Genomic DNA, 27747 nt, shown 5'->3' on the forward strand with positions numbered 1-27747 from the left:
GGTAGTAAATCCTCCCAGTGATGCTATTTTTTGGGCAGGGAGTTGGGGTTAAGGGCTTGGATTTCTGCAGTGGTGAGACTGATCAGTTATCGTGCGTACGCCACCAGGAAGAGGGAAACACGAGATGGCTCCTGTGCAGGCTGGGATGTCGCCTTTGGTGCCGGCGTTGGAAAGGCTTTGGGGTTTATTTTCCCCACATCTCACGTCAGCAGTGAGTCCTGGTGCAGAGTCCAGTGTCCCCAGGGCCAGGACAGGATGTGAGTGCGGTCGTGGCGTGGCCGCCCGGGGTCGGGTTGCTGAAAGGGAGAGGGGCTGACAGGTGCATGGCCGGCAGCACGGCCGGGGCCGCGGCACAGCTCCTCGAGCTCTGCGAATAGAAACCGCCCGGGTTTGGAACTGGGTCAGAGGCATGACCTGAAACACACCGATGGGCTGGAGAAGTTCTGGGCTGCGACACTTCCTCCCGTCCCTGGCTGCTGCATCAGCCAGAGATTCGGTGTTGGAAATGTGAGCAGGTGGATTAGTGCTGCTGCTGGCTCGATGCTGACTGAGCAGGAGCGCTCGCAGTGATGTTTGCAGTTGGGTGTGCTGGGACCTTTCTAACCAGGGTAGCTGGAGTTGTGTTGAAAGCATCAGCCCTCGGCGAAGTGAAGCTGTTACAGTTGGGCTGGGCTACTCTGTCAGCAGCAAGACCCGCTTTGGGCAGCACAGAACCTCCAAGGCAGCCCTGGGGCAGGTCAGAGAAAAGTGTGGCTCTATGGCGAGCAAAGTAAAGCCACTGCAGATGTCTGAGCCACGGGAGCCACTGGAGCTCAAGAGCAGAGTGACTGCACGTGTCCGCAGCGTGCTCTGTCTTAGTGTGTTGTTTATTTGATGTGCTGTTTGTTCTGGCACAGCTTGGTCGCATGCTGAGATAGATAACGCTGGAGAACAGTGTGAGCTAACTCTGCTTCTCAAAAAGAAACGTCTTGCATTTGCCAGAAGCATCTTTTCTTCCAGTGGCTGGTACGTGGCAGCCAGGGATTCAGGGAGAGAGGGAGGGGAGTCTCTTTGCCTGTCCCCAAGGGTAGAGGAGGTGGCACAGTTCATTATTGGAAGTGTCTTTGACGCACCAAACCCAGACAAAGGCTTTAGTCCTCACTACCCCCCCAGCTATGGGGGACAGAGTGCGTTGGATGGGGCACCTGGAAAGGCTTTGGCTCTGCCTTCCCTCTTCCCTTTTATCTGCTGTTGGTCCTTTGAGGGGTGTCCAGTGCTTTCTGCAGACTCTGCTACACATCCAGCAGTGACAGCCAGCACACAGGATATGGCCACGGTGGGGACAGCCAGCAGCCTGCCCCAGGGGGACTGCATTGTGTCCCACCACATAGCAAGCCATTAATTTCCTGTTATTGGTTGCAATAACACAGCGCCTGTTTGAAAACAACCCACATCAGTCCTCCCTCCGAAAGAATTCGAACCTGTCATGAAAGTTAGAGGAGAAACATTTTCCCAGACATCTCATCCAAAGTGGAGCGTTTCTGTTCTCGTCAGCTGCTCGCGCTTCTGGGAAAAGCAGTCGATGCCTCCAGAGCAGGGATTTCCTGGAGTATGGGGGGCAAGGAGCACTGTCCTGGGAGTGCTCATCTGGCAGGACCTGCTGTAGCCTTTCCATCAGGAGTGAAGGCAGGGTTGAGCAGCCTGGCATCAGCTTGAAGTTGTGACTCGGCCATGATGAAGGGCACAGGTCTCTCAGCAGCTACTGTATGGCCCTGCTGCATCATCAGCAACTGGCTCCAGACCTTGGGGTGCACTAAGGATGCAGAGAGTAAATGGTGTAACAGTGGAAGGAGAGGAATAGAGGTCTTCTCATCTGGAAGGCTTAGTGTGAGGGTCTGGCCTGGACAAAGCAGTATTTTGCTTGCAAGCGTGTGTGCCAGCTGTCATTCCTTGTGTTCATGCCAACCTGGGCTGGAAGAGCTTGTCCCAGGGACAGCTTGAAGCTGAGGAGTGAAGGTGGGCTCACTTGCCATCCTGGGGGGAGAGAAACATGTCAGCCTCACTCAGGGTGTATGAGCTGAAAAGATGTGGGATGGAGAGGAAAAAATTCCCTTGATACTTCAGTGGCTGATCGAAACCATCCTGAAAATCTCTGCCTGGAGGAGTTGCCGCATTTCATTAAATAAAAACAGCTTCTCTTCATCCTCCTGGAGTTGAGCTGCCAAAGGCAGACAGAAAACATGCTGTTGATATCACACTCACAATATGATCTTATCAGCCCCTGCCTCTGAATAGTGACCAGGTTTAATTGACTCATTCCTCGGGTTGGTTTGAGAAGGCTCCTCTTCCCCAGAAATGAGTTTTCCAGATGCTTACTTTAAAGGGAAAAAAAAATAGGGGTTTTCTTTGGCCACCTTTCCAGCTTCCAGCTGTTAAGTACTGGAAATGTGTTCTTCATTATGTCCAAGAGAGAAATGTTTCTTTCTTCCGATTGGGGAGGCAATAAATATTTCAAAACATAATATGCTGTGGACAAGTGAGTTAGGATAGTTAGGATCATTTGTTCTCCGTGCAGCAGGACCAGTGGCTGCTGTGTGATGGACGGGGCAGGGAGTCACTGTGGTCTTGCCTTAATACATCAGCCGTCCCCAGGCTGTGCAGAGTCACTTTTTTGGGTTATAGATTCAACAGTCAAGTGTCTGGTTCTGCCTTCAAAACCAAACCCCAAAGCAGAAATCATCAGCAATCTTAAACAGCCCCTTTGTGTTAACCTTCCAGCACTGCCACTTGCAGCCAATGTGCTGCTGTCTTCACAGCACATCTCCAGCCTATGAATCCTTTCTCCTTATCTGACCCCAGAGCACTGAGTTCTGGATTGAGCCTGATGAGCCAGCCGTGGGGCTATTTTGGATTAAGAGGAGGAGGGGTGAATTCCAGCTTCGTGGAGTATTCCCTCTTCTGCCAGTGTTGGCTTTGCTCCTAGCAAGGATGCTCCAACTTGCATCCCGTGATCTTGGCTGGCCTGGCCAGGGCATTTTCACAAATGAGAGATTTGCAGGATACCACATAGTACTTATTGCATCTAATTTTAGGCAATTAAGTTGCCGAAGTTTGACACGTAGTTTCCCTCTTTGGTCAAGAAGGTGCGTGGAGTTAGAGCTGATAAATTTGGGGAACGGCAAGAGTTTGTCTGCAGTTGCTACATCCAGCTTGGGCCCCCCCACCCAGAGAGGTGGTGATGCCAGGGACAGCAGTGACAGCATCTGGATCTGATGGGATCTTCTCGGAAAAGGCAGAGATAGAGCTCTCATTGATGGTAACATCAAGTCATGATCTAAATCAGCTCATGGAAGTGATGTTATAATCAGGGTGTGTTTGCGAAGGAGCCCTTGGAGCAGAACAGCAGTGGCTGATGATGTAGATGATAATTTATAGTGTGAAAGGAAAAAAAAGGGGGGGGGGAGATTTTGCTATGGGCTGACTAAAATTTGAAGGAGTATGAGCCAGCATGAGCCCCACAGGGAACTGAGGTGACTGAAAGAGAGCAGAGCTGGAAAATGGAACTGAAGTATTTCTCAGATAAGAAAGGAAGGAGTAGCCCAGCAGGTTGGAAGGTGGGGTCTCCGAGTCTTTTGGGGACTTAAGGAGGCACAGGTACCCATGTGGGAATGGATGGGAATGCTGGGCAAGTTACCAGCAGTTTGTGTTGTAGTTGCCGTTTCTGCAAAGGCTAACTTGAAGCTTAAATCAGCTGTTGTGCCCTCTCCTGCCTTTGTACCTTTAAAAATATACATCCTTTTTACTTCTCACATTTTCTGTGGTAACAGCCTGAAGCTAATGGGAAAGGCAGGATGGGACTTTTCGGATGTTCTAGACCTTCATTCCCAATATGGGAAATGCTTTAAAATATGCTTCACCCACAAAGACTGTAGCATATTTTTCCCTTTAAAATAAAATTTAATAAGATATTTTAGAAAGAATTAAAATACCAATAGAAGCAGGAGGGCATAAGCCAAACATTAAGAAAACACCCTTGAGGATAAAATGAGTTTGTGAGCAATTTAGTCTTGAACTCTGTGGGAATGGGACTAAATCTGTGAAGTCTTCCCGGATATCCCTACATAATTTGGAGCCCTAAAAATAGCTTAAAACTTGAATAGCCTGGATAACCTCAAAGCTGCTTTTCAAGAGACTCGCAGTGTAGCCCGAGTAGGTGAACACCCTGCAGCACATCTAGGTTTCAGGAACCCCTGATGAGTCAGCTGGGGGATTGCTAATTGGTTACTGGTCTTCGTTAGCATCAGGCTTTGATGGATTGGGCTACCGGGTTTGCCTCTGCAAACAGCAAAGAGTGGTGGGGGATAGTGGCCTCCTTTGGAAACGTGAAACGAGTCTAAAGGGCCCAATTAAGCTGGTCCCAGGGAGGGCTGTTTCACAGAAGGCCACAGCCCTGGCTGCTGCTGGCTGTGCTGGCGGGGAGCCCACTCCAGTGATTTATTCCTGGGCTCCAGAGCTGACCCACGGGGGCTGAGCAGCTTAACGGAGGAGATGCAAGGGTATGAGCAAAAGGTACAAGGCAGCCCTGGTTTGAAACAAAGCAGCCAATTTCCTTTCACCACAGACAAGCCTTATCTCGGGAGATTACGTTTGTCTCCAGTGGAGCCTCTGGTGTCATAACCAGGCTCTTCCCGGGCAGATAGAGAGAGGCTTGCGCAAAAATCCCGCAGCGGCAGCCTGGGCTCTGGCGTGGCCGTGGCTCACGAGCCCGGGACTGTGTGGGAGGAGCTGGGATCAGGCAGTTTGGGGCTTTTTGATTTGGTGGTTTTGTGGTTTTTTTGTGCCTTTTGAGGCATCTCACCAATGCCTGGCTGCTGTTCCGGGTCTGTGCCACTGCAGATGTGTGCGTCCTGCTGTGCTGTTGGGAGAGGGATACCTGCCACCTGGGATTTGTCTTGCTGGTGTGACAGGCATGGGGATTTCTCCCAGTTGTCATGAATTGGTGTTGTCCATGGGAAGGGTCTTCTCTGGGACGTGGTCTCCTCAGCCAAAGTTTCCTCCAGCTCCTTGGAAACACTTCTCAGTGCACTCTCACAGATGCAACAGCAGGAATCGACTGCTACACAGTTATCGTCCAGAAGGGTTGCAGTGTGGGTTGCAGATAGGCTGCTTAGTCCATCATACCCAAGAGTGGACCATATTTTATGCTCCTGGCACAAACATAGCTGTGTTTGCCTTTTTTCCACCTCCTGTGATCCCAGTGGATGCTGCCTAGCTGGGGATTAGTGATGGGTTGCAGATAGGTTGCTCTGGTTTGACCAGTGCTTAAGACACAGGAGAAGTCCTGTAGTTGCCCTGTCCTCATCAGCCAGGGGAGATTGCTTCTCCTCATCGCTGCAAGCAAAATGCCATCCTGCCTCCACAAGTGTACTGGGTAGCCAGGCTGATGAAGAGTTTGCACTGGGTGTTTATATATACTTTTTATATTTTAGCTCATTCATATTGTTCTGTGATGCTCAATGTTCTTTTTGAAGCTGGGGCAGGAAGAGGCTGGAGATAAGACAACAATAAAAGGCTGGAGTAAACCCTGCAAGCAGAGATAATGCTCTTCAGAGAATATGGGTGAACTGGCAGACTGGGAAGTTCAAGGAAATTTGAACTTTTGTCCAGTCAGGATGATTACTTTTCCCACCAACTGCTCTGCACAACCAACTTGGTTTGTGATGTACCTGAAACGGCTTTTAGTTTAACTTGGACTACCTGTTAGATAAAAGTTCATTATATTCAGAGCTCTATGACATCATGTATATTACTTCACTGCATTTTTTTTATTAGTCCGTTTAAAGGATTTTGCTCTTAATACCTGGCCTAAATCAAAAGGTTTCTCATGTAACCCTCTTCAGCTTTTCCCCCCCTGCATTCTTGTTCCATTAATCCATCATGTAATGTCTGACACTTCTGCAATGAGGAGAAATTAATCACTGTGCCTTTTGCCTTGATTTTCCACCTTCCCACCCCAGCTTGTTAGGAAGTCAGCATTATATCATTAGGGATTTCTTCACCCAATAGAGAGAGGTCTCCTTCCTGTCTGCATTGCAGGTTTTTCTCTCTAACTCCCTGGGTTTGGGAGGTGTTGAAGGCAAAGTGATGACAGGGAGATAGTGAGCTACAGAACTGGTTGCAGGGTCACCCTGGCTCCAGGGGGTTTAAGACACATTCAAACAAAAATCCTTTCTTGAGGCATGGTTTTGAAAATTGCTGATTATTACATCTCTCAGGGTCTTGATTCTCACACTAAACCTTAACTGAGAACCAAGGCAGACTCTTTTCTGAGTGTGCCAATTTCTTTGCTTGGCTTGAAATGCCTTCAGGGGTTCCACAGTGGTAGGCTCCCCATCTTTATAGGGGTGTAATTTACTCGCCAACAGTGTTTGTTGAGCTTAGATATCAGCAATACAATGTAGGTGCCACAAACTCTGTCACACAGAGACTTACCTCAGCGCACCCCAGTCTTCAGCAGCCCACGCTGCTTCCGTACAGAAATTGTACAAAAATTGAGGTCTGGGCTGTGCCGCTTTTTAATTGTGGAGCAGAAGAAATGGAGTGGTATGAAAGGTCAGACCAGATTTTTTCAGTGAGGAGCTGTTTGGAGGAAGTTGAGGAATTTTGGCCCAATGCACGCTGAAATTCCTGCTTGGTTGTGTGGGAGCTTCGGCTCGGGGGAGTTAGCTCCACTTGCAAATCCATTGAGGCTTTGCCTGGACTGTTATTTATAAGGACACGAATGGTTTGCATCTTGAGAGCTGTATTGTGGTGGTTTGCAAGAGTGAGAGTTGGAGGAGCTGTGCAGAAAGAGCCCCCCTGTGCCTCCTCCCAGGAGAGCTCACGGGGAAGGGGCTGTGCCGTGGGCAGAGCCTGGAGGAGCCAAGCACACCGAGGGCTCTGAGTGAGCTCTACTGTGCTGGACCTTGGGCCTGTGCTTTCTCACAGCTGTGCCCATACATCTGGGTCTGGAATGCGCCAGGGTTTAATGACTTGGTTTCATCAGCATGGCTGCCAAAGTCACGGATTCCTTCTATATGTTTGAAAAGCAAACAATCCGTGACTGTGGACGCTGTTCTCTGCATCTCAGCACACACTGCAGCTGGTGAACAGTTAACCAAATTAACTGAGAGCTGTTCAATTATTCTTGGAGGAAATGAGAAAGATGAGCAGCAATGCCAAGCTGTGACTGAACGAACTCTTGGTGAAATCCTTGGTGGTGATGTCACTGGCTGGTAGAGGGGTGAACACAGACTTTTAATGGGATTGTTTCTTTTTCTTGTGCTCAAGGTCGTAGTTTCTCCTCCATTAGGCTGCACGTTGATAAACAGGAGGTGCCAGGCAGGGCTGTCATTGCTGGAAGTATTGCAGCTCTTGACTTTGAGCCCGTTCTCTCTCTGTCCCGGGAGCTGATGCCCAAAGAGGCCTTACAGACCCTATCTACAGCTGCTGGGACAGTGTGGCAGTAGGAAGGGCCTGAACTGGGCTGTCCTCCCAGCTGTCCTAGCTTGCTGTGCAGTGATGGCCACTAGTCATCTCCTTCCAGGACGGAGATGTCTAAAATTTGTCACGGCAGGATAGGGCACTCCAAGGAAACTTTTTTTCCTTTCAAAGTCTATCTGGCATTAAGAACTGATTCAGTTATTTCCCATTAGTTACAAAAAAACCCCCAACTACTCTCCCTGTGTGTGAAGTGACAGCTCCCTGAAGAGACTGTTGCTCCTTGCTGTCTCAAATAACTGCAGTTGGGTGACATCCCTCAAGTCAGGCTTTTTCTTGGAAATTTGAGATTTAGGATGCAAGCACACCAGTTAGTATTAGCCAGCAGGAACTCCCTAGCTTTTCTATTTATAGGAAAGCCCATTTTTTCCTGTATGTTTTGGGATTACTAGAGTTTTTACTGGTATAGTTTTCACTATGCTAAAATTAGTCTCGAACTCTTGTAAGTTCAGGGGAGGAGAATTAATGCGATGGACCCAAGAGCCTTGGAAAAATCGGTCTTGAGAATAGTGAGGGGGTTTTTTACTCCTCAAAACCATCATCAAGTAGGTGACTGGATATATTTAGCTGGCTGAATTTGAATGACTTCTAGTTAAACTCCTCTAGAATATCAAGTGTTCCCAGGACACCTGCTCACTGCTCACCTATCTATGCGGAGCTGCTTGCAGACACTTTGGCTGGAAGACCCTGGTATGAACTGCCATTAATCCTGCCAACTAATTATCAATACAGATATTTTCCCAGAACACCCAGCTCCCCCCTAAAAAAATATTCCAGGAAGCTCTTAGGAGTATTTAACCATCAAAGACAATTGACACCTCAAGGTAAATACTCTGAGAATCTGAAATCCTGGAAGCACCAGAAAGGTTTAAAGGGCATCTTTTCAGTCACCTCTGTGCTGGGCTTCTGCTGGTGTGTGCAAGAGGATTAAGTCCTAAGGAGTTGCAGCCATCCCCCTCTGTCCTGACCCGTTTTGCTGTGCAGAGATGCCTCTGGTTGCAAATGCCCACCTCGAGCACGGCTGGCTGCAGTGACGCCTGAGTTTCAGCACAGGCTCGTGTTTGAGTGTGTGCAGGTTGGTGTCTGGGCATCCCTGAATGCTGCCCCTGTAGCTCTGTGGCACTTGCTGTTTGCAGCTCCAGGCAGGCAAGGATTTAACGGGATGCTCCCCAAACCCCATGCCCTGCCCGTGCTCCTCTGTGCCTCTCCTTGGTGCCAACTGGCTGAACCTGCTGCAGATCAGGCTTTTGCTGCTGCTTTGTTGGAGGTCATTTCTAAAACTTGGCTGTCCAAACCTTCAATTCAGTACTGTGCAGGCCACAAGTGATGGCACTGCTCTGCCCAGCCGTGTGCCAAGTGCCACAGATTTGGTTCCCCAAGGATTTTTGGCAGGAGGCGTGTCTGGCACTGGCAGGGGAAGGACAGCTCGCACAGGAGGATGCTGTGGAGATAAAGCAGTGCTGTGTGTGAAATCAGCAAATGAGCCAAATCCTTCTCAGAAGTGGCGTTTAAATAAAAAATCCTTTGTGAAAAATGCTCCATCAGCTGTTCACCTAAGCCAAGCTGCTTAGGAAGGGAACAGGCGCTGTTTAGAAAATAACATCATAAAGCACTGGCTTGCTGTTGCTGCTTGTTATGACACTGGGGAGGTTTCAAGCTGGCTGGTAGTTCTGAATCTGTGTTTTCCTGGAGAGCGTTTTCTTTCATGTCTCTGAATAAAACTCTAGAGTTTTGAGAGAAAAATTTGAAAACAGGTTCGTGCAACGCTGCGTCCTTTTCCTGTGCCCCGAGTTTCAGTGCTTGTCTCTCTCCCCAGCCCTGCAGAGATGTTTAATAGCTGTGACTTGGCAGCTCTGTGCCCTCCCCAGGACCTCGGGTCTATGCTGGGCTCTGCCTTTGTGACCCGTGCCCTCAGCGGGGCAGGGGCTGGCTGTCACCTCCTTGGGCAACCAGGGCACTGCTTCCCCCAAGCCTCTGCCTTGTCCCAGACCTTTTGGAGGAAGAGAAGAGCTAACCCACCTGCTGACAGGCAGTCCTGGTTTCTCTGAGAGGTGTGGGGCACCTTGAAGGGGTTCAGAGCCACGGGTGTGGTGACTGATGGACGCTGCAGACAGTGAAAGGGATGGGTGGGAGTTTCTAAAGCTTGGCAATCAAAATCTTGGGCTACAAACATAGGGAACCTTCTCGTTCAGAACCCTGTAACCTTGCATGAGTGCCTGGGGAACAGATCATTTTTAGGAGCAAGGACTTGACACGCAGACATATGAGAATGAGGCAGGAGGTGCTGTGAGCAAAATGGGGGCAAAGTGTGTTTCAGTACCACACCCCTCTTTCAAACACTGACTTTTGTGCCTTTTTTTGTGTGTGTGTGTGTATGGGGGAGGGGGTGTTTGCTCTCAGGAACTTGAGTATTTTGTGAAAAAAAAAATGCCTGGATAAAAAGCCATGCCTGCTTGGAGGGGAAACACCTTTGTTTTTTAGCTGCCTAGAAGGGTTAAAGTAGTTCTTGTGTGAATGGAAATAAAATGTAGGCACACACTTGCCCGCAGCTAAATGTGAGAGTTTATTAAAGGATTCTGATGGATGGGCTGGAGAGAAATAAATCTGCTGTAGAACAGCAGAGGCTCAGCAGGGGGACAGTCAGTTGTTAATGAGTAAATCCATTGCTTCCTTGAGGATAAATGATTACAGGCAAAGGATGCAAAAAGGGCAGATCGCTGACCTAGAGACGTTCGGAGTGAGTCAGAAGCTCTCTGCCTTTCCAGGGCTTTTCCACCCTCCACATACTTGTTTGTGGGGATAAAAGGTGCACAGAGAGGCTTGATCTCTTGTTAGCTTTAGCTTCTGCCACTGATGCAGTGCCAGCTCTGCCGGGCGTTTCCAAGCTGAGCAGCCCAAAGGCTGATGACCAGGCTGTGGACAGAGGTGACCTGTGCTCCCAGAGAGCTGCTTCTCCCTGCTGATGTGGACTGATAACTCCATCCAGGCTCTTGACGCCTGCCACGTCTTCCAGGTGGGCTCACGGCTGCAGTGGTGGACCAAGGCAGTGCCCGGGGGATGGATGGACTTGGGAGGGAACAAAGTCGTTTGGTCACTTTTGGAGGTGTGGGGAGGAAAATAAATAACACTCCTCCACACTTTCCATGGTGGTTCTTTTTCTGCTTTCCCTGCCTCTAGGTTTTTGCTGATATCTGGAGCTGCTGTGCAGTGACCCAGGTCGGGGTGCAGTGCACCCTAAAACGCTGCAGGTGCCTGCTGTCCATGTCCTGAAGTCCTTTTCTGTGTGTATCCAGGGGGCCTCCTGTGCCCCAAAACAGTGGGATTCATTGCCACGCACTGCCATCGAGCTGCACCTGCTGGGCAGGTCCCCCTGATCCTTCCAGGAAATCCCAAGCAGGAATAAGCAGCGCTGGCAGTGCTATCCACACACGTGCTCCACGGGGATATCCAGCAGCAGTTGGGAAGAGATGAACTGCTTTTGTTTTCACGTGGTACTGTTTTCATAAGTCAACGCCAAAGGTAATAAATCCATCCTATGGAAAATTAGTGACTGGTTTGCTGGATAAACTACTCCTGTGTGCTCCAGGGCCAGGAGCAGAGCTCTGTGGAGCTCCCAGCCGGCACAGCCTGCTCATACCTTTTTGTCAGAGGACCAAAAAGGGCCTCTCTTGTTGTTGGTCAAAATGTAGTTACCAGTGTTGCAACGACACGAAGATTTGGTTGCTTATTGGATGTTGTTGTGTGGCTTTTTGGTGCCTTGGGAGTATCAGTGAGACTTCACCAGAACTCCCTCACGAAGGGAACACAGGATATGGCTGGTACAGCTTGTTGCTTTGTTCCCACATGTGCCTCCCAGAGCTGGAAAACTAAAATCACTTTCTCAAGGGAGGGAATATATAAGAAATGTGCAAGTTTGACATAGTGTGCTGCTTAGGCAGGAGAATGGATGGATGGATGGACAGAGAACGTGCTGCTCTAAAAGCAGCTGATTTTTTTCTTGTCTCTCTGAAATATTTTACTCTTCGAGTCTTTGAACTGTCACACTGGGCAGCAATCAGAATTTTATTTTCATGGGATTTTGGTGTTTGATAAAGCTGCCCACCATCCAAAGATGCAAAGGGATGGAGCGTGGGAGATGGAGGAAATGCCCTCATCTCCATCTTCCTCTCCTGGCTCCAATGCTTTCTCCATCCTTCCAGGCAGTGATAGTCACTAAGGAAACTTGCTTCTAAACCACTAACAGCAACGTTAGCTAGATGTAGGGATGTTACTATTTCCAAAGAAATTTGGTTGCTAATTAAAATACTGTCAGAATTTCCTGGCTGAAAGCTCGTTTCATGAAATCCCAGGCGCTGGTCAAAGGTTGGGTTGTACCTGGCATGCTTTCAGAGGTGGGGAGAGTAAGGAATCTGTGTGCCTGGAGACAAGTGTGTGTATCAGATCTGGTGCTTTACCTCCTTTCTCCATGAAGAAGGGAAAAAATTTGCCAAAGCATCTGGGAGCATAGAGGTTTTTATTCATCTGACTGATAATAGGAGCTAAATAAAGGCTTTGGAAAAAAAAAACCCTCCATTTCTCTTGCAATATTGGTTGGGCAGAACTGTACTGGAACTAAACATGGAATGAAAAGTCTGGCTTTTCTGCCAGCTCTATTTTTAGAGCAACTTCTCCCTCTTTGCATCTCTCTCTGAGATTTCTCAGCAGATGCACTTGAACCAGGCAATCTGCTGTTATTTTTTCCGGCAGGCTGTGATCTTCTGCAAGATAAGGATGTTGGATGGAGGGGCAGGAGACTCACCAGACTTGACAAAAATCCCCCTGAATACCAGATGTGGGTCCTGTTCCAGATTTGGGTTCACTGCGGTCACAGACTCCTGAATTTTTTCTGTGCTCCATTAGGAATGACCATAACCCTTCTGTGCTGGAGGGGAGTGACTGTGCAGTGTTGGCTGCCTTCTTTGTGTCCCAAAATTGCAGTCATGACTGGAATAAAATTCAGCAGCAGTCCAACAGCACACAGCAGTGCTAGTGATGAGTTTGGGTATGGAGGGAAGAATTGCATTTGGCTTTGAGAGTGAATATCTGCACTGGACTTCATCTGAGCTGCTGCAGCCGATCCAGAAATAATCCAACAAGAATTAAAGTTTGTTTGTTTTTTTTGTTTTTTTTTTTTTTTTGCTTCCCTATGAAAAGCAGTAATAAAAGATAAAAGCATGCTATCCCTGGTCTTGGATGTCTAATCCTGCCATGGGGTTGGGATTAGCCTTTCAGAGAGTTCCCAGCAAGCATGGACACAGTTCTCCCCAGTGCCCACTGTGTGTACGTGTCTCCCATGACTCAGAATGTACTGAAACCATCCACATCATCTTCTTTCAGCTGGAGAGGGCCCCAATGGGTCAGGAGTCTGTGGCTGCCCGACCCTGCCCCAAGGGCACTTACAGCAGGACTTGTAGCCACCAGCACTGAGTTCTTTTTCTGGCTCTTGTTTTCATTTTGTGAATCACTGAGCCCGAGGCTTGGTTTTGTGTGACATTTCAGTGTTGTTTCAGTGTTTGTGCAAAAGCTGCACCAATTTGACTGCACGGTAATCCATGCCCTCCAGAGGGGGGGGGACTTCTGAGAACTAGAAGCGTGCGAGGAGTTTGGACTCAAGGACATTTCTTTCCAGCATAAAACTGGACAGCAAGGAGGACCCCCTGCCCCCCAGAAACTCTATGGGGTGTAGCTGGCATTGTAAAAAGAAATGCAGAAGAGGGGGATGCACGTCACATTTCTAAGTTTGTGTTTGTGGTTGCTATTCCTTCAGAGCAGAGGCTCCCCCAGTGCCTGAGGCCAGAACATGGAAAGGCACTCTGGAGCTGGAGAGAATTTTGTCCAGCTAAAGGCAGTGCTAGGTTCCAGCAAGAACATTAATTTAGTCCCTGGAGAATAAAGCTGGAGGAGGGTTTACAGTGGAGGGAAGGTGTAACTCCACAGGCTGGTGCTCAGCCCTGTTCCCATGCCAAGAGGCAGATGTTAAGCTGTGAGAACTGGTCCTGCAGAGAAAGCAGCTGCCTGAGCTGAAGCCTCATGGGTTTCACTATCAAATAACAGCTTTGCTGAGAGTGTAAATGGGCAGAAAACACTGCTCCTCCAAAAAAACCTTATCTTGTGTGCCTTGAAAACACATAGAGGTTGCAGAGGGGAATTAGGGCAGCATTTAGATCTGTTTTCCCTCAGTTTTTACTAACTTGAAAATGATATTTGTTTCCCCTTTGACTGGGTTTGCAGGTCTTTTAGCATTAGGGAACTGTGCTGGGTGGCCACTTCGGTTTCTTCATTCTGGATAGCACCAGTCCTTACCAGTGCAAACCCTGAGAGGTGACAAATCCCACCCTCATACCCATTCCCAGCTGGAGAATGGCCTCTGACCTGCTGTGCTTCGTGTAGATTTCCCAGGTGGATCTACTTCACCCCTCCATGAGCATCTCTCTCCAGCCCCCTTAGCCTACACCCAGGTGGGAATTCAGGTACCATCAGCCTGCGAAGAGAACCAGAGCAATCCCCAATACATGGAGGAGAGGCTGCCCCAGAACCAGAGGGGTGTTTGGCAGGAGCCTGAGAGGTTTGTGTATGTCCTGCTAAGGGGGTGACTGAGGTGGTTGGTGCCAGTCCACAGGGCTGCACCGTCCTGTTGCTCCACACACCAGCACTTGGACCCCTCGTCTGAATGACCATAACAAGATACGTGCTTTTTTGGATGCCTCTTCCTTGATTTTTCTGCCCTTTAAAAAGTCTTGTGTGAGTTATCAGGGCTATTTTGGAGGCATGTTATTAATAATCTTTGCCCTCTGGCTCGGCGATGTGTGTGGCTGGGGCAGGGCTGAGGTGGTGGCTGCTGTTCTGGCCCTCCTGCAACTGGTCATGTCTGGGACAGGTGGGCTGAGACAAGCACAGAGCTGTCCTTTTCCTCACCTTGCAGAACTGTACCTCTGGTTACCTGTTAGTCTTGGGGGGTATGTGCTCATGCAGCTCCAGCTCTGCATGAGGAAGGACTCCTGAGCTATAAATCTCTGCCTTTCAAGCCCTAAACTCCCTTTTGGGTTGTTTTTGACGTTAGGAATTTTCTCTGATAAGAGAACTTTATTTGCCTTTAAATATCACTTTGTGACAGGATGATGGAGTGGGGATTCTTGGAGCGAGCTGGTGCCAGCCGGGGAAGGGAAATTCTGCTGGGGCTTTTGTTTCTGTCTAGCACTGACATTTTAGCTCTTTAAAGAGTACGTTTATTTTATACTTGGCAGCAGTGTGTGTGCACATGTCACTGTCCAGACAAATGGGAGCAGCCCAGTGTTGGATCTGTGCTGAAGCCAAGTGGGTCTCCTGCTCTCCCCTCTCTGTGGCATCTGGGGAAGAGGGAGCTGTGCTGGGGCTTTTGTGCAGCCAGGTTCAAAACACAGACTGTGTGGGTGAAGCAGGGCTGCCAAGTGGAATGCCTTAAAAAAAAAAAAAAAAAGAGGATTTAGTGATATCATGTGCAAGGTGCAGTTGGATGTTCCCTGGCTGGCAGGTCGGTGTGTCACCTGTTACCTCAAGAACAGCCCAAAAGCCATCCCCCAGAATGGTGTCATAGCTGTTTTGTAGTGCTGGCTGCTTAGGTCAAGGCTAAGTCTGAGGTGTCACCCAGCACAACCTGGGCACAGCCCGTAGCCACAAAGTCTGTGCTTTGTTTGCACGCAGTGGGAGCCGAGCTCCCTAATCTGGCTCCCTCCAGCAACCATGTTGTATCACCATCCTTTTAGATACGGAGGATTTTGCTCCACAGGCTGCTTGTGAGCGGCAGGATCTGCAGAGTGCCAGCTCACTTATTCCACTTGGATCCCTAACTAAGCTCTCCCTGGTTCTGATGCCTCAAGCAGCCAACTTGACTCTGTGTTCCTTTCTTTCAGCTCTTCCACGTGGCGTATGTCCTGATCAAATTTGCCAATTCCCCTCGTCCTGACCTTTGGGTGCTGGAGCGATCGACTGATTTCGGCCTTACCTACGAGCCCTGGCAGTATTTTGCCTGTAAGTATTTCAGTGTTGCAAGAGAGCTGCAGCTCAGTGCCAGGTGGTGAGGCCGTGGTGAAGAGGGCTCTTTGTGCAAGTACAAGGCTGGTTTTGGAGGTGTTTCCGTGTCATTACTGTGATGCAGCACATGTCCTGGGTTTCCTCTGCCCAATAAGGCTGCGAGAGGTGAAGCTTAGGTGCTCCTCAGGGCAGGAGAAAGTTTTAACTCTCTAGGACTAAATGTATTTTTTCAAGTATTGTCATTGATACCCACCCAAATCTATGGGAATGCCAAAGTTGGCACTGGTGTCAGTAGTTGGGCATTGCTGATCAAGGTCTGGAACTGAGATTTCTTGTCATCTCCTCCCTGCCCTCTTCTCTGTCTGCTCTGTACTATCCCAGACTGGTGTATTTCAGCTCTTCCAGATGCAAAACAGCAGCTCGCTTCCAAGTGACTGCTGTCACAGAAAAGTCTGAAAGCCAAAAACTGTCCCTTGTGCTTGGATACAGCCTGTGCAGGGCAGGGAACCGCTGTCCTACCACTGTGTGAGCTGGGATCAGAGACAGCTGGCTGCAAAGGATGGCTGTGGAGATCCAGTCTGTGCATTTGGCTTCCCCATTCTCTGATTAAAACCTTAAGAAACAGCTGGTTTTACAAAACTCGTCTCCCAGAGGGTCTATGGGGTAGCCGGATGCTGAGGAACTTGTTAACCACCAGCTCCTCCCAGAAGCAGCAGCAGTAATTGGGAGAAGATGTGAGTTAAGATCTACAGCCAGAGCTTAAAACCTGGCAAGGAAGGACCTGGGAGCACTCAGAGGCCGTGCCCTGGGCTGTCCCTGAAGGCTCATATTTCTGGCTTACCTGTCAGCCTGTGCTTTGGATTTCGGGCCCCTTATTGTGCAAGAAAGAGCTGTAGACATGTTACTGCTGTGTTGCCTTAGCATGGTAACTCCTCTGCAGTGCAGATGTTTTCCTCTCTGCTGTGTGCTAGTGGGGAATTCCTGCTTTCAAATTCCTGCTTTGCTTTTTTCTATATTCTCTGAGAATTTATCTTCCAGCTCTGAAACCTCTCCTGGGGCCCATTAGAGTTTTGTTGTTGCGTGGTCTGGGGCTGCATGAAGAGCTCTTGCCCTGCTGGCTTGTTCCTGTGTGTGATGGCAAAGCTGCAGCATCTGGAGTCCTCTTTCTTCCTGCAACATCAGGCCCTGTTACCACCCCCCTGGAGAAGTGACATGCAGTGACACAGCCCAGTGGAAAATTCCCATGGAAATAAAGAGGTGGCTGCTCCAAAACCTGCCAGATTCGCTAGCACAAGAAGTCCTTCTTGGAGGTTTATTTCTGGCATGGGGAATTCTGTAGGTGGTCTAATGAAAACACTGGTCAGGTCAGTAAGAGGGTTAAAAGCAGCTGGCAGAAATGCAAGTATTCTCCAGAGACGCCAGCAAACCTTGCCAGAGGTGGCACTGTCCACCCCAGCTCAGTGTTACCCCTTGAGCTGTGCTCATCGTGGGAGGTGTTTGATCCCCCAGGCCCTCCAGCCAGGCTGCCAAGGTGCTTTTGGGCTTAGCTTTGCGGGAGGAGGGAAGAAGTGCCTGCTGTGGAAAGCATCTGCCCTTGCAGCTGATGGATCAATTCAGGGAGAGGGGCTGGAAGGACTGTGGCAATGCAGATCTATTTATCGTGGTAGGGAGGCATCGTGCTCTCCTCAGCCACCAAAAGAAAAGCAGTTGTGTAGATTTGGAGGAGTTCTTTGCTCTTCCTGAGTAGCTCCTCGTGCTGAGCATCCTGTCCCCATGCCCAGTTGTGGCAGCTCTCTGGAAATCAATCATCTTGAGCCAGTGGTGACAGGCTCCTCGCCTGGGGCTTTAAAAATAAATTGCTTTTAAAAAAAGCACCTGGTAAAGGAAAGCTTGGCGGCCAAAGACCTTATGTTAAATGTTTCCACATCTTCCTGTGGATGCAACTGAGCTCTTGCTGTTGCCAAAACAGTGTTTCGTGGACTGAGGCCGCATTCCTGGGACAAGGTGTGGGTGGGTGAAGGCAGGGAGGCAGAAGCTCTCTGCTCCCCCTTTGCTTCTCCTCCTGCCTGGCTCAGCCTACCCGAGCAGCACATGGAGTGAAGGATGTGCCTTCTGGAGGCACACTGAGACAGATTTTGGAGGATTAGTCCCTTGAATTGGGTTAACCTTTCCCCATCAGCTTCCTGCGTGAGCTGAACGCTGCTGGCAGGCACGTTCACTGTGGTTTGGTTGGCACTGCCAGCACAGGGATGTCAGATATCCTGGGGACAAGGGTGCTGGACTTGCAGGAGAAGCTGTTCAGGAACCAGGGCATTCCTGAAGCTGCAGGGAGAGTCTTGGCATGCAACATTCCCAGAGCAGGTCACTGAGCCAGCAGTGTGTCTGTCCCCTGGCTTTAGCCAGCCTTGCATTGCCACTTAGTGGCAGGAGCCCTCGTTTGCTGTCCCCAAGGGGTGGTTCTTGGTGGCTTTGGCATTTCTGTTTTGTAGTGTTGGTTTAAGAGCAACTGCAGAGTTCATATTAAGGTGGGAGAAGGAGACATCCTGCAGGCAGTTGCTCTGCTTCTCCCAGCCACTGCAGGTCCCCTTCCCACACCTGCATGTCCACCCTAAGTGGTGGGAGATGTCCATTGTGTGACTCTGTCCTGGCTTTGGGACTGACTCAAGAAGTTTAGGAGCCCTGTGAAATGATGGAACAGCTCCTTCATCAGGAGCAGAGCCCTGGCAGCAAAGAGCCCTTCCACAGTTCAGTGGAAGCCAGGCAACAGATCCAGACCAGAGTTAGTTCTCAAGCTGGTTAAATGGTGAGATTGATGCCAAAATAAAGGGGTGGGTTCCTCTGCAGGTGGTTGCAGTTGGTACAGTGACCTTTCTCACTTTCCTCATTTACTGCAGGGAGGTGATTTGGGGCATTTTCTGCCTATTACTGTTACAGTGACTCCCTCACATATGTTTAGCTGTGACAGAGTTAATGGTACAAAGCAATCTGTATGTAGTAAATGCTTAACAAAGCTTGTACACCCATCTCTCCTGCGGTCAGTGTGGGAAAATCCATACAGGGCTTGGAATTGTTCCTTTTCTCTTAACTGCTTTCTTCCCTGATTGGTGAACAGCTTCCAAGAGGGACTGCATTGAGAAGTTTGGACAGCACACCGTGGATCGGATCACCAGGGACGACCATGCCATCTGCACTACTGAATACTCCCGAATCGTGCCTTTGGAAAATGGGGAGGTGAGCAGTGGCAGGTTTTCATCCCCTGGAGTTTCCAGGGTTTTCTCAGTGGCTCTCGATACTGTTCCTAATTGGTTCCCTCTTGATTTTTGGATGCCACTTAAACTACTCAGTTAAACCAAGTGAGATTGTCAGGGACCTGATTCAGTCACGTGGATAACTGGGTTCGCCTAAGGGAGAGATTAATTTCCCCCCCCACCCCACAGGATTACACAGCTTTTTCTCATGGAATCGCAGAATGGTTTGGGTTGGAAGGGACCTTAAGGACCGTACTGTTCCAACCCCCTGCCCTGGGCAGATGCACCTTCCACTAGACCAGGTTGCTCAAGGCCCCATCCATCCCAGCCTTTTCCCTCCTTTCATTGACAGATTGTTGTCTCTCTGGTCAACGGGCGACCAGGAGCCATGAACTTCTCCTACTCTCCTCTCCTGCGGAATTTCACGAAAGCCACCAACATCAGACTGCGCTTCCTGCAGACAAACACTCTGCTCGGGCACCTGATGGGCAAAGCTTTGAGGGACCCTACGGTGACAAGGAGGGTAAGGCAGGCCTCCATGCCTCTTGCTAGTGATGTGGGGGCTGTGCATGCAACCCCTGGGGAGAAGACATCCCTGGATGTTGCCCGGGGGGGATCATTTTATTGCATAAAGTCCTGCTGAATCCTGAGTAGAACAGTTAAGAATCTTATTTGTAAAGATGCTGATGGCCAACTCTTCTTGTACTCTCCAGTATTACTACAGCATCAAAGATATCAGCATTGGAGGGCGCTGTGTCTGCCATGGCCATGCAGACGTCTGTGATGCCAAAGACCCCAACGACCCTTACAGGTACCTTTTTCAAAGTCCCTGTTCTGTGTAAAAGCATTTGAATTATTGTGCTACGAATGGAGATACCAGTGTGAGTTGTGTCCTGTCCTGAGCTCGTAATTTTGCCAGCACTGCTGATCCCGGCTCTGCCCTGAGCACGAATCAGAAACTGCTCCAGACAAAATAGCAAAAATTAAATGTTTTGTCAGAGTATTTTTCAGCCAGATCATCTCCTTGGTCTGGTTTCCCTGTCCACAACTTTGCCATCCCATGGGAGCAGAGTTTTGGAATGGAAAGGTGGGATACTAATGTTGAACGTGGAGGTTTTCCATCAAAGTCCAGGGCTGGTTTCTGAACTTGTTCAGAGAAGTCTCTTGCTTTCCACATGACTTCTTAAGGATTGGGACAGTGCTCTCATAAATAGATGAGAATTATCTCATCATAGATAAATGAGAATTAGAGTCCCCATGAAACCAGAGGCTCTGGTGCCCATTTTACTCATAATAACCATAAATTGGTTATGTATGTAGCTGAAAAACTACTCTTTGCAAAAGAACAAGAGCATGCAAAGCAGTCACATTTTGGCTTGTGAGACTCTTCCCATCTGCCTTGGCAACTTGGAATGCCAAAGAGCTGCTTCCAGCCACAAAAGCGTTGCTTTTAGCCATCTGTTTGCAGCTTGAATGTTACCTTTATAAAAGGGATGGGTAGATTCAGCTGGACGAGGGAAGATTGTATTTCTTTCTCATCAGGATCATGTAGAGCTTTTGGACCTTCTAAAATAAAATTCCAGTGAGTCCCAGCCAAGGTTAAAGCTGTTAAGTATTAAAACAAGGATGTATTGGTAAGCAAGTCTGCCTTAGTGTGCCAAAGTCTCTGACAAAAGGAAGTTCATAAATATTTGAATGTACAGTTCCTTGTTTTTCAGACATTGGTGTTGCTGGACGCCAGTACACCTGTGTACCAGGGCAAAAGGCTTTACGGTGCCAAGTCATTCTTTAACATGGAAATGCTGTGACATTTCTTGAGTGAATCAGTGCTTGGGGCTCTTCAGGAAGGGAGGGAAAATTGAGCAAGGAGAGATGTGTTGGAAATTCTTGTTCAGTGTTACTTCTACTTGCAAGTGTCTCTTGCTTCCCGGAATTCCCCTCCTTCCACTCTCATTTGAATGCATTTGGCATCTTTTCTCTTGACCCCAAATTGTTCTCTGATGTTGCAGCACATATTGGTAAGCAGCTGTTGCGTTTCACCCAGAGCAGATTGCACTGGCCTGGAGGAAGGATACATTTCTTCCTTGGGTGCTTTGTATAGTCATCACATAACAGCTGTAAGTCCTCTGGGATACAGCAGGAAAAGGTGCTGGGTCAATAGAACTTCTCATGGCATTGCTGTACCCTGTTAGCAAGCCCAGGAGCACGGAGGAGTTGGCAGAAATATGATACTTTCAGTTGAGAAAATGAGTAATTGGTGAAATGCTGCCATTCTCCAGGCTCCAGCAGCAGCTGTGTCCAGCCTTCCTGCTGAAGTGGGCGCTGCCGGGAAGGCATCCCAGCCCTCCTACCCTGACACAGCACAGAGCCAGCTCGATGATACCTGTGGTAATGCCACATGCCAGGAGGCATTGCTGGGGCTCAGACACGCTGTCCCCTCCAGCCATTGGCCCCAGCTGACAGAAACATGTCGTGTCTTCAGAAGTCTGTGCAGTGTGTGCCTCTGCACGTGTCCTGCCTCTTCAGATGCTGATGTGTGACAGCAACAGGGCAAGGAAGTGCAAACAGAGGAATGTGCATTGGCCTGGCCCTGTTAAAAGTCCCAGTTATTGTCTCTGCTTCTCATTGTAGCTTCCCTCTCCTGCACACGCCCGTGTTTCTTGTGCCTGTTGCCCGGCGAGGCAGGATGAGCACTTTGACAGAGGTGAGGTGAAACCTTGGCAGAGACTTTAGGACGTGATGAAGCATGTCTGTGAGCTGACTTCCTGGCCATAAATGATAATGTTTATCCAGCTTTGGAAAGTTTCTGTGAAGTGCCAAGGTAATGGAGGCTGCACATCCAGCTGTGTGAAGCTGGCAGCACGTCTGGGCTCTGTGTGTGTGTGTGAATGTGCAGGGACCTGCAGTGTGTGGGCAGGCACAGCCTCCTCCAGGCTCTTTGCGCTTTTCTCTACTGTCTGTCTTTGCCCCAAGATGGAATGGGCTGAATTAAGCAGAGGGAAGGAACGTTCTCCTGGTTAAAGATGAACACCAGCAGGATCAGGCATAGCCCTTTCTCCTGGCAAACCCTGGGAGCAGTGAGATAAGCATCAGCAGGAACCTGGCACGGAGAGCCCAGACAGGAATCATGTGTTGACATGCAACTGCTCAGGTGTGTTAACATGACGTGAGCTCAGGAGAACTCTGCAAGGGCTCTGCATCTGTCTGATAAGAGCAACTATTTCTGTGGGTACACACATCACAGATGCCACAAGCTAGAGAGGAGACAACTGGAGAGTCCAACTCTGCCTCTGTGCCTGATGCTGAAGATAACCAACAAGACAACAGCAGCCTGGCTGGTCAGATGCACATCTGCAGATGAAGGGTTCTGTCCCACTGCTGGATCCTGAACTCTAGCTTCCTCTTTCCCATTTTGGAAGGAAGAGCACCATGTGTGCTGGTAGATTTGTGCCATCTGTCAGTCTCTTTTTGCAGGTGGTTTTTCCTCAGTACAATCAGAAGCAGAGGAAGGGTTTTTTTTTTTTTCCTCTTGATTGTGCGGCTCAGATGTCCCAACCAAATTCAGATGCTGTAATACTTGTGTGCTGCTCCCACCTCTGCCACAGCTGCTCACTGCAAACTGTTTAGTCTCTCTTACTGAGCACCAATTCCAGTGGGAAGACTGCGGTTTCATTTCTTATGTCAGGACAAGCAGGAAATATGTGCTATGTGAACACAGCCGCTCCCTCTTCTTCCTTGTATATATTCAATCAATGAAACATGTAAATATTGTAGTTCATGCACATTTGTCCATAATTCATTAGCAGCAGGGATTCAGCACAAGGTGCAGTAAAACCACGATAGATGAACTCTCCAAGAGGCCGTTGCTGACTCTGGACAGCAGAGACTAAATAAATAACTCCCTCTCCACATTAAATGTGCATCTTTACTCGTGGAGTGCCATCTCTTTGCATTCTGGGAATGGAACCCGCGCTTTCCAAACATCTTGAACATTAAAGAGCCGGGGTGTGTGGCTGGGGCCACGTCTTCCAGTCAGGGAGATTAACACTCTGCTCAGCAGGTTTAGAAGTTCCCTGACTAAGTGACCTTCTTTCTCCACGTATATGGATATTAATTTTAATCTCCAACTGCTGTCATGGAAAGAAACCTTAAAATTTTGTTTCCTTGGAAGTGCTGAGTGGTAATCAGCCAGGTGAGAGGTCTGTGGGTGGTTTTCTTACAGAGACGTGGCCAAAGTTTGCCTTTCGTTGAGTCTCCCCTCTTGGGTCTGCAAAACACTGGGAGAACAAAGTTCCTAGTTAATGTTTCAGGGCTCTTTTCTGCCACTTAGGCTTCAGCCAGGACTCTGCCAGCCACAGCCCAGCCTGGGAATGTGGGCAGGGGCAGGGCATGATGAGTGCTCAAAGCCCTGACTGCGGCCAAGTGTCCCATGGCATCTGCAAGGGGAGGACCAGCAGCACTGGGACCTCCTGGCTCTCAACCCCTCTGGCTGAAGCAAACATGCTGAGTGTGGATCCTGCTTGCATTCCTGCAGAATTTCAGGTCATTCCATGTTTGATTACAGTGAGATCATTTGTCCCATGCTGCTGCCTCTGTCTGGCAGTACATACACTTGCAGGTCCCACATCTTAAAATTATGTGTAGGTGGAAACCCTGGCACTCAGCTCACTGCAGCCACGGATGAGTGTGTCTGCACTCCTGCACTTCACCCTGAATGACTGCTCCTTTTGTCTCTAATGTTTTAAAAAAATTACATTTATTTTTAAACACTGCTTTTGAATGGAAAAGCATTGGAGGCAGGGAGAGATGGGAGTGGCAGACGGGCCCTGAGGGGAAATGAGTAATTGCACAGATAAAAGCTGGAACATGTTGTATTATCCATAAGTCTAATACAACAGAACGCGTTTGTGTTGGATGGGAATCGCCTTCTGCTAAGTGGAGGTTTTGGAGATGATGTCACTGATGTTAATGAATCACCGTTGCGGTCGAGCAGGGACGAGATCAGTCGGTTGACTGTCGAGATTTCTTGCCTGGCGCCTCCGGAGCCGCCTGTTTACCCAGCACAGCCCTGCCTGGAAAGCAGGAGGTGCATTTCACAGGGAGTGTGGGGCCAGCATCTGCTAAAAGACCTAATTCAGTTTTCATGTCACCTCTCTTCAGCACAGGTACCCCGGGAGGAGCAGATAGCACCTGTGTGGCTCCGCTCCTCTTCATCTGAGCTGTCGTTTATTCCTTTCATGCTGCCCCTGCACAGTGGTAGGGACACCCTTGTGTCCCTGCACCACACTACACTACACACGTAATCTGCTTCAGGTCGGGCTTCTACCACTGCCACCTCCAACCATTTCACATTTTATTGTCTGCAGAGCTGGCTTGGCAGTGTCACGCTGATTTTTCTCTAATCCTTGTCTCCCTATGGAGAAGAGAGGAGTGATGGTGGAGGAGAAGGAAGGGAGAGAATGGTGCTGGAAGAGCCAAGTTTGGTGTTCAGCTCAGAAAAAAATTAATCAGCAATTAAAAGGTTGAAAAAAATGCCTTAGAAGCCTCTTTTCCAGAATATCTGGATTAGCAAATGTCACTCGTTTGTGTATCTGACTAGTGACAGCTCTGCACAGCAGGGTCACATGGCAGCTTGCCATCCCGCAGATCCCTGTCATCGCCCCAACCTTGTCTGTGCCCTGTTCCTGTCCCTGCAGGCTGCAGTGTGACTGCCAGCACAACACCTGCGGCGGGTCCTGCGATCGCTGCTGCCCCGGCTACAACCAGTTCCCGTGGAAACCTGCCACTGCCGACAGCGCAAACGAGTGCCAGCGTGAGTTGGAGTTGGGCTTTCCCCTGCCTTTTCCAGCTGCTTGGCAAAGCACACCAGCCCCGGACGCTGTGGTGCAGGGAAGCCGTTTGTTGGGTTGGTGGGGTTGGTGGTGTGCAGGACTGGGTGATGGGGAGGTCACTGGCACGGCGAGGAGGACTCTGCACAGTGGTTGAGGGCGCTCAGTTGAGGCTCACACAGGGAGGTCCACCAGGTCTGTGTGGGATTTGGACTCTGCTTATGTTCCAGTTCCTCCTGCGTGTCCAAGGGTTCGTGCAGGCGAGCCTCGTTGCTCAATTCTGTCTCCAAGATGAATTACGTTTGGACATGTTTACATACAGGACATCTTTATTTGTCCAGAGAAGCCTTTGGTCAGTGCCGACAGTGGAATTCCTGCTGTAGTAGGAATGCAGAGCACGGAGCGTGGCTACACCACACAGTGTCTTATAAGTGCAGGGTGGCAAAGAATCCTGTGGGTTTATAAAGCCCCCTCCCTGGGTGCTGAATTTTAAAGTTCACCTCTATCCAGGGTGGGATACAAGAGGCAAGAATGTTGTTTTCTAAACCAGGCTGTCGGAGGCCCCAAAACTGGGTAGTTTCTCCTTCTCGTCCATACACGCCTGCATGTATTTTACTTGTGATTTTGTGCCCACTGCTCTCTCCTTGTTGCTGTCCAGACATTGTGAGAGAGTTGCTGCTTCTGTGCTTTTGAACTGAAAGAATTCTTCGAGCTTGGGAGATCGTGTAACCCTCCCCGATCCATTCAGGCATCTTTTCTCATTGCAAAGTAACCCATCCAACGTCAGACCCACAAAGGAGCTTTTGCATCTTGAGGTGCAGCTGGTGATTGAAGGATCTTCATGGACTGGTGGCTTAGCTGATGTCTCTTTGTGTTTCAGCTTGCAATTGCAATGGCCACGCCTATGACTGCTACTACGACCCGGAGGTGGATCGCCACAAAGCCAGCAAGAGTCGTGAAGACAAGTTTGAAGGGGGAGGTGTTTGTATTGACTGTCAGGTAGGGCTGAAAGAGCTCCAGTGGAAGAGGCTTTTGCAAATTTTTGTGGTTTTGTTTCCACTGTCAACCTGGAGTTCAGCCTTGCTGGCACCTCCACCAAGCCCCTGTTATCTACATTAGGTATTTCCCTGGAAATTTAGTCTCTGCCATGGATTAAAGGAGTGTGCACCAGTAATTAAAATAGCACTTGGTTTTCTAGCTGTCCCCTGGGTAGTACCACTGCCTTCCTGATGCTTTAGGGTTAGTTCTGCTGAGACACTAGAACTGGGAGGGACAGGTTGCTGCTCAGCGCTTTTGGAGGTCCCTGCCTAGTTCACAGCACTCAGGTGTTGCCATCTCCCTGGATCTCTCTCTGCCCACCAAAATGCCAGTCTTCTCATTCTCTGAAATTCCCAGGGAAAGTGGTAAAGTAGCTCTTCCCTGCCCAGGGTGACTGTCCTGGTTAATTCATGCAGTGGCCTGAAACTTTTCACTGTGCTTTCTTGCTGGGAGGAAACAGGTTGCTCCCATCCTGCAAGCACAAAGTGGGCAGGACATTTTGCCATCTGAGGAAAGTGAAATGGGCTTGAGGTCAGATATGAACCCTAAACTCACTCTGTGTTTATGGGAGGATACAGTTCGGAGGAAATGCTTTGTTTCCAAATCGGTGCACGTGGCATTTTGAGCAGATTTATCTCTTCTGTGTGCTGACACTCCTGAGCAGCTTCCTCTGTAACCTGGGGCTGTTAGTAAATCTGGCAGATGAACAGTGAGTCCTGCAGGCTGAGGAACTGATGCCCCTCTAACCCACTGCCTTTCAGCATCACACCACTGGCATCAACTGTGAGAGGTGCATCCCAGGATACTATCGGTCCCCTGACCACCCCCTCGACTCTCCGTACATTTGCTACCGTGAGTGTGAACTCCTCTGTAGGTCGTAGATGCTCTCTTGGACTTGGTGACACTGGGGTGGGCAGTCTGGAGGATTGGGCTGGGAGGATTTTTTAGTATAGGGAGTCTGGTGTCTCGGGCAGTGACACCACTGCCGGCTTGTCGCTCTCTGCAGGCTGTAACTGCGAGTCTGACTTCACCGATGGCACCTGTGAGGACCTCACTGGCCGCTGCTACTGCAAGCCCAACTACACTGGGGAGCACTGTGATGCCTGTGCTGAGGGATACCTCAACTTTCCCCACTGCTACCGTAAGTGGGGGCAATCAGATCTGGGATCCCACAGACCCAGGGAGTGCGGGAAGAGCCAAGAGCTCCAGTTGTGGCTGCCCTTCAGGTGCCTTTTCCCCATGCCACCTGGCACAGCTGTCCCAGGAAAAGTTTTTGAAGGTGGAGACAAGCCCACATTTGGCTTGGGTGGCAACTGGACCAGAGCTGCTTGGTCTGAGTGGTCTGAACTCAGCTCTCTTGGAGTCAGTAGGAGCTTCCCATTTTGCTGGAGTTTCATCTTTCACTTTGTGTTAAAGACAGGTTAACAAGGGCTGTAATGGATTGCTGTTTAGTGGGATATCCGTGCTTTGTTCCATGTTCCACGTTTTCATTCAGCCTGTTCAGCTTCAGGATTGTGAAGCCCTTGATATTCTGACAGGATTTCTTTGAGGGTGTGTGATGACCTGTGCCATGTCTCTTTCTCTGCGTAGCTGTTCCAGCTTTCACTCACAACGACACTGGAGAACAAGTGCTTCCTGCAGGACAGATAATAAGTAAGCAGTGCAATTTTCCTTGATGCTTTCGCAATCACCACAATATCACTTCTGCTGCATCTCCCCGTCCAGTGCAAAATCAGGTCTTCGGCTTACTGGGCATGTACATTGTATGAGACAGGGAATGGTCTGAGAGAGGAGGCAGCTGAAGGTGGGGGAAAGGAAGATTTATGATCCCTGTTTTTATAGACATGTAAACTCTAACCTTGAGTGCCTGTGTAATTGGTTTTTTCTGGGGTCCAGACCATATGGGGATGCCCTTTCTGGCCTCCCTATGAGAAACCCTTGAAATACCACGGAGGGGCTGTGGCTGAGCTGGGAGCTCTGCTGTGGGTGCCTCTGAAGCATGCGTAGGCAGCTGCTCCCTCTGTGTCACTTTCTCTGTTGTTTAGAAAGTTCACTCGTGCCCTCAT

General features: G+C 49.4%; 1 protein-coding gene across 3 annotated transcripts in view; it reads left to right on the forward strand.

Annotated features, from left to right (window-relative positions):
• LAMA5 (laminin subunit alpha 5) overlaps window positions 1-27747 on the forward strand; it is an 85616-nt gene that overhangs the window by 21437 nt on the left and 36432 nt on the right. For all 3 annotated transcript variants that reach the window (XM_027881620.1, XM_027881621.1, XM_027881622.1), the window contains exons 3-11: window positions 15447-15564; window positions 18680-18798; window positions 19168-19338; window positions 19529-19626; window positions 24512-24627; window positions 25524-25642; window positions 26443-26533; window positions 26688-26822; window positions 27272-27334. In XM_027881620.1, the coding sequence (XP_027737421.1) occupies window positions 15447-15564; window positions 18680-18798; window positions 19168-19338; window positions 19529-19626; window positions 24512-24627; window positions 25524-25642; window positions 26443-26533; window positions 26688-26822; window positions 27272-27334 (1030 nt within the window). The remainder of the gene's footprint in view (window positions 1-15446; window positions 15565-18679; window positions 18799-19167; window positions 19339-19528; window positions 19627-24511; window positions 24628-25523; window positions 25643-26442; window positions 26534-26687; window positions 26823-27271; window positions 27335-27747) is intronic.

This window comes from Empidonax traillii, unplaced genomic scaffold, assembly GCF_003031625.1.
Source record: "Empidonax traillii isolate 1590-97213 ecotype Southwest subspecies unplaced genomic scaffold, ASM303162v1 scaffold91:size2966241, whole genome shotgun sequence".
Lineage (NCBI taxonomy): Eukaryota > Metazoa > Chordata > Aves > Passeriformes > Tyrannidae > Empidonax > Empidonax traillii.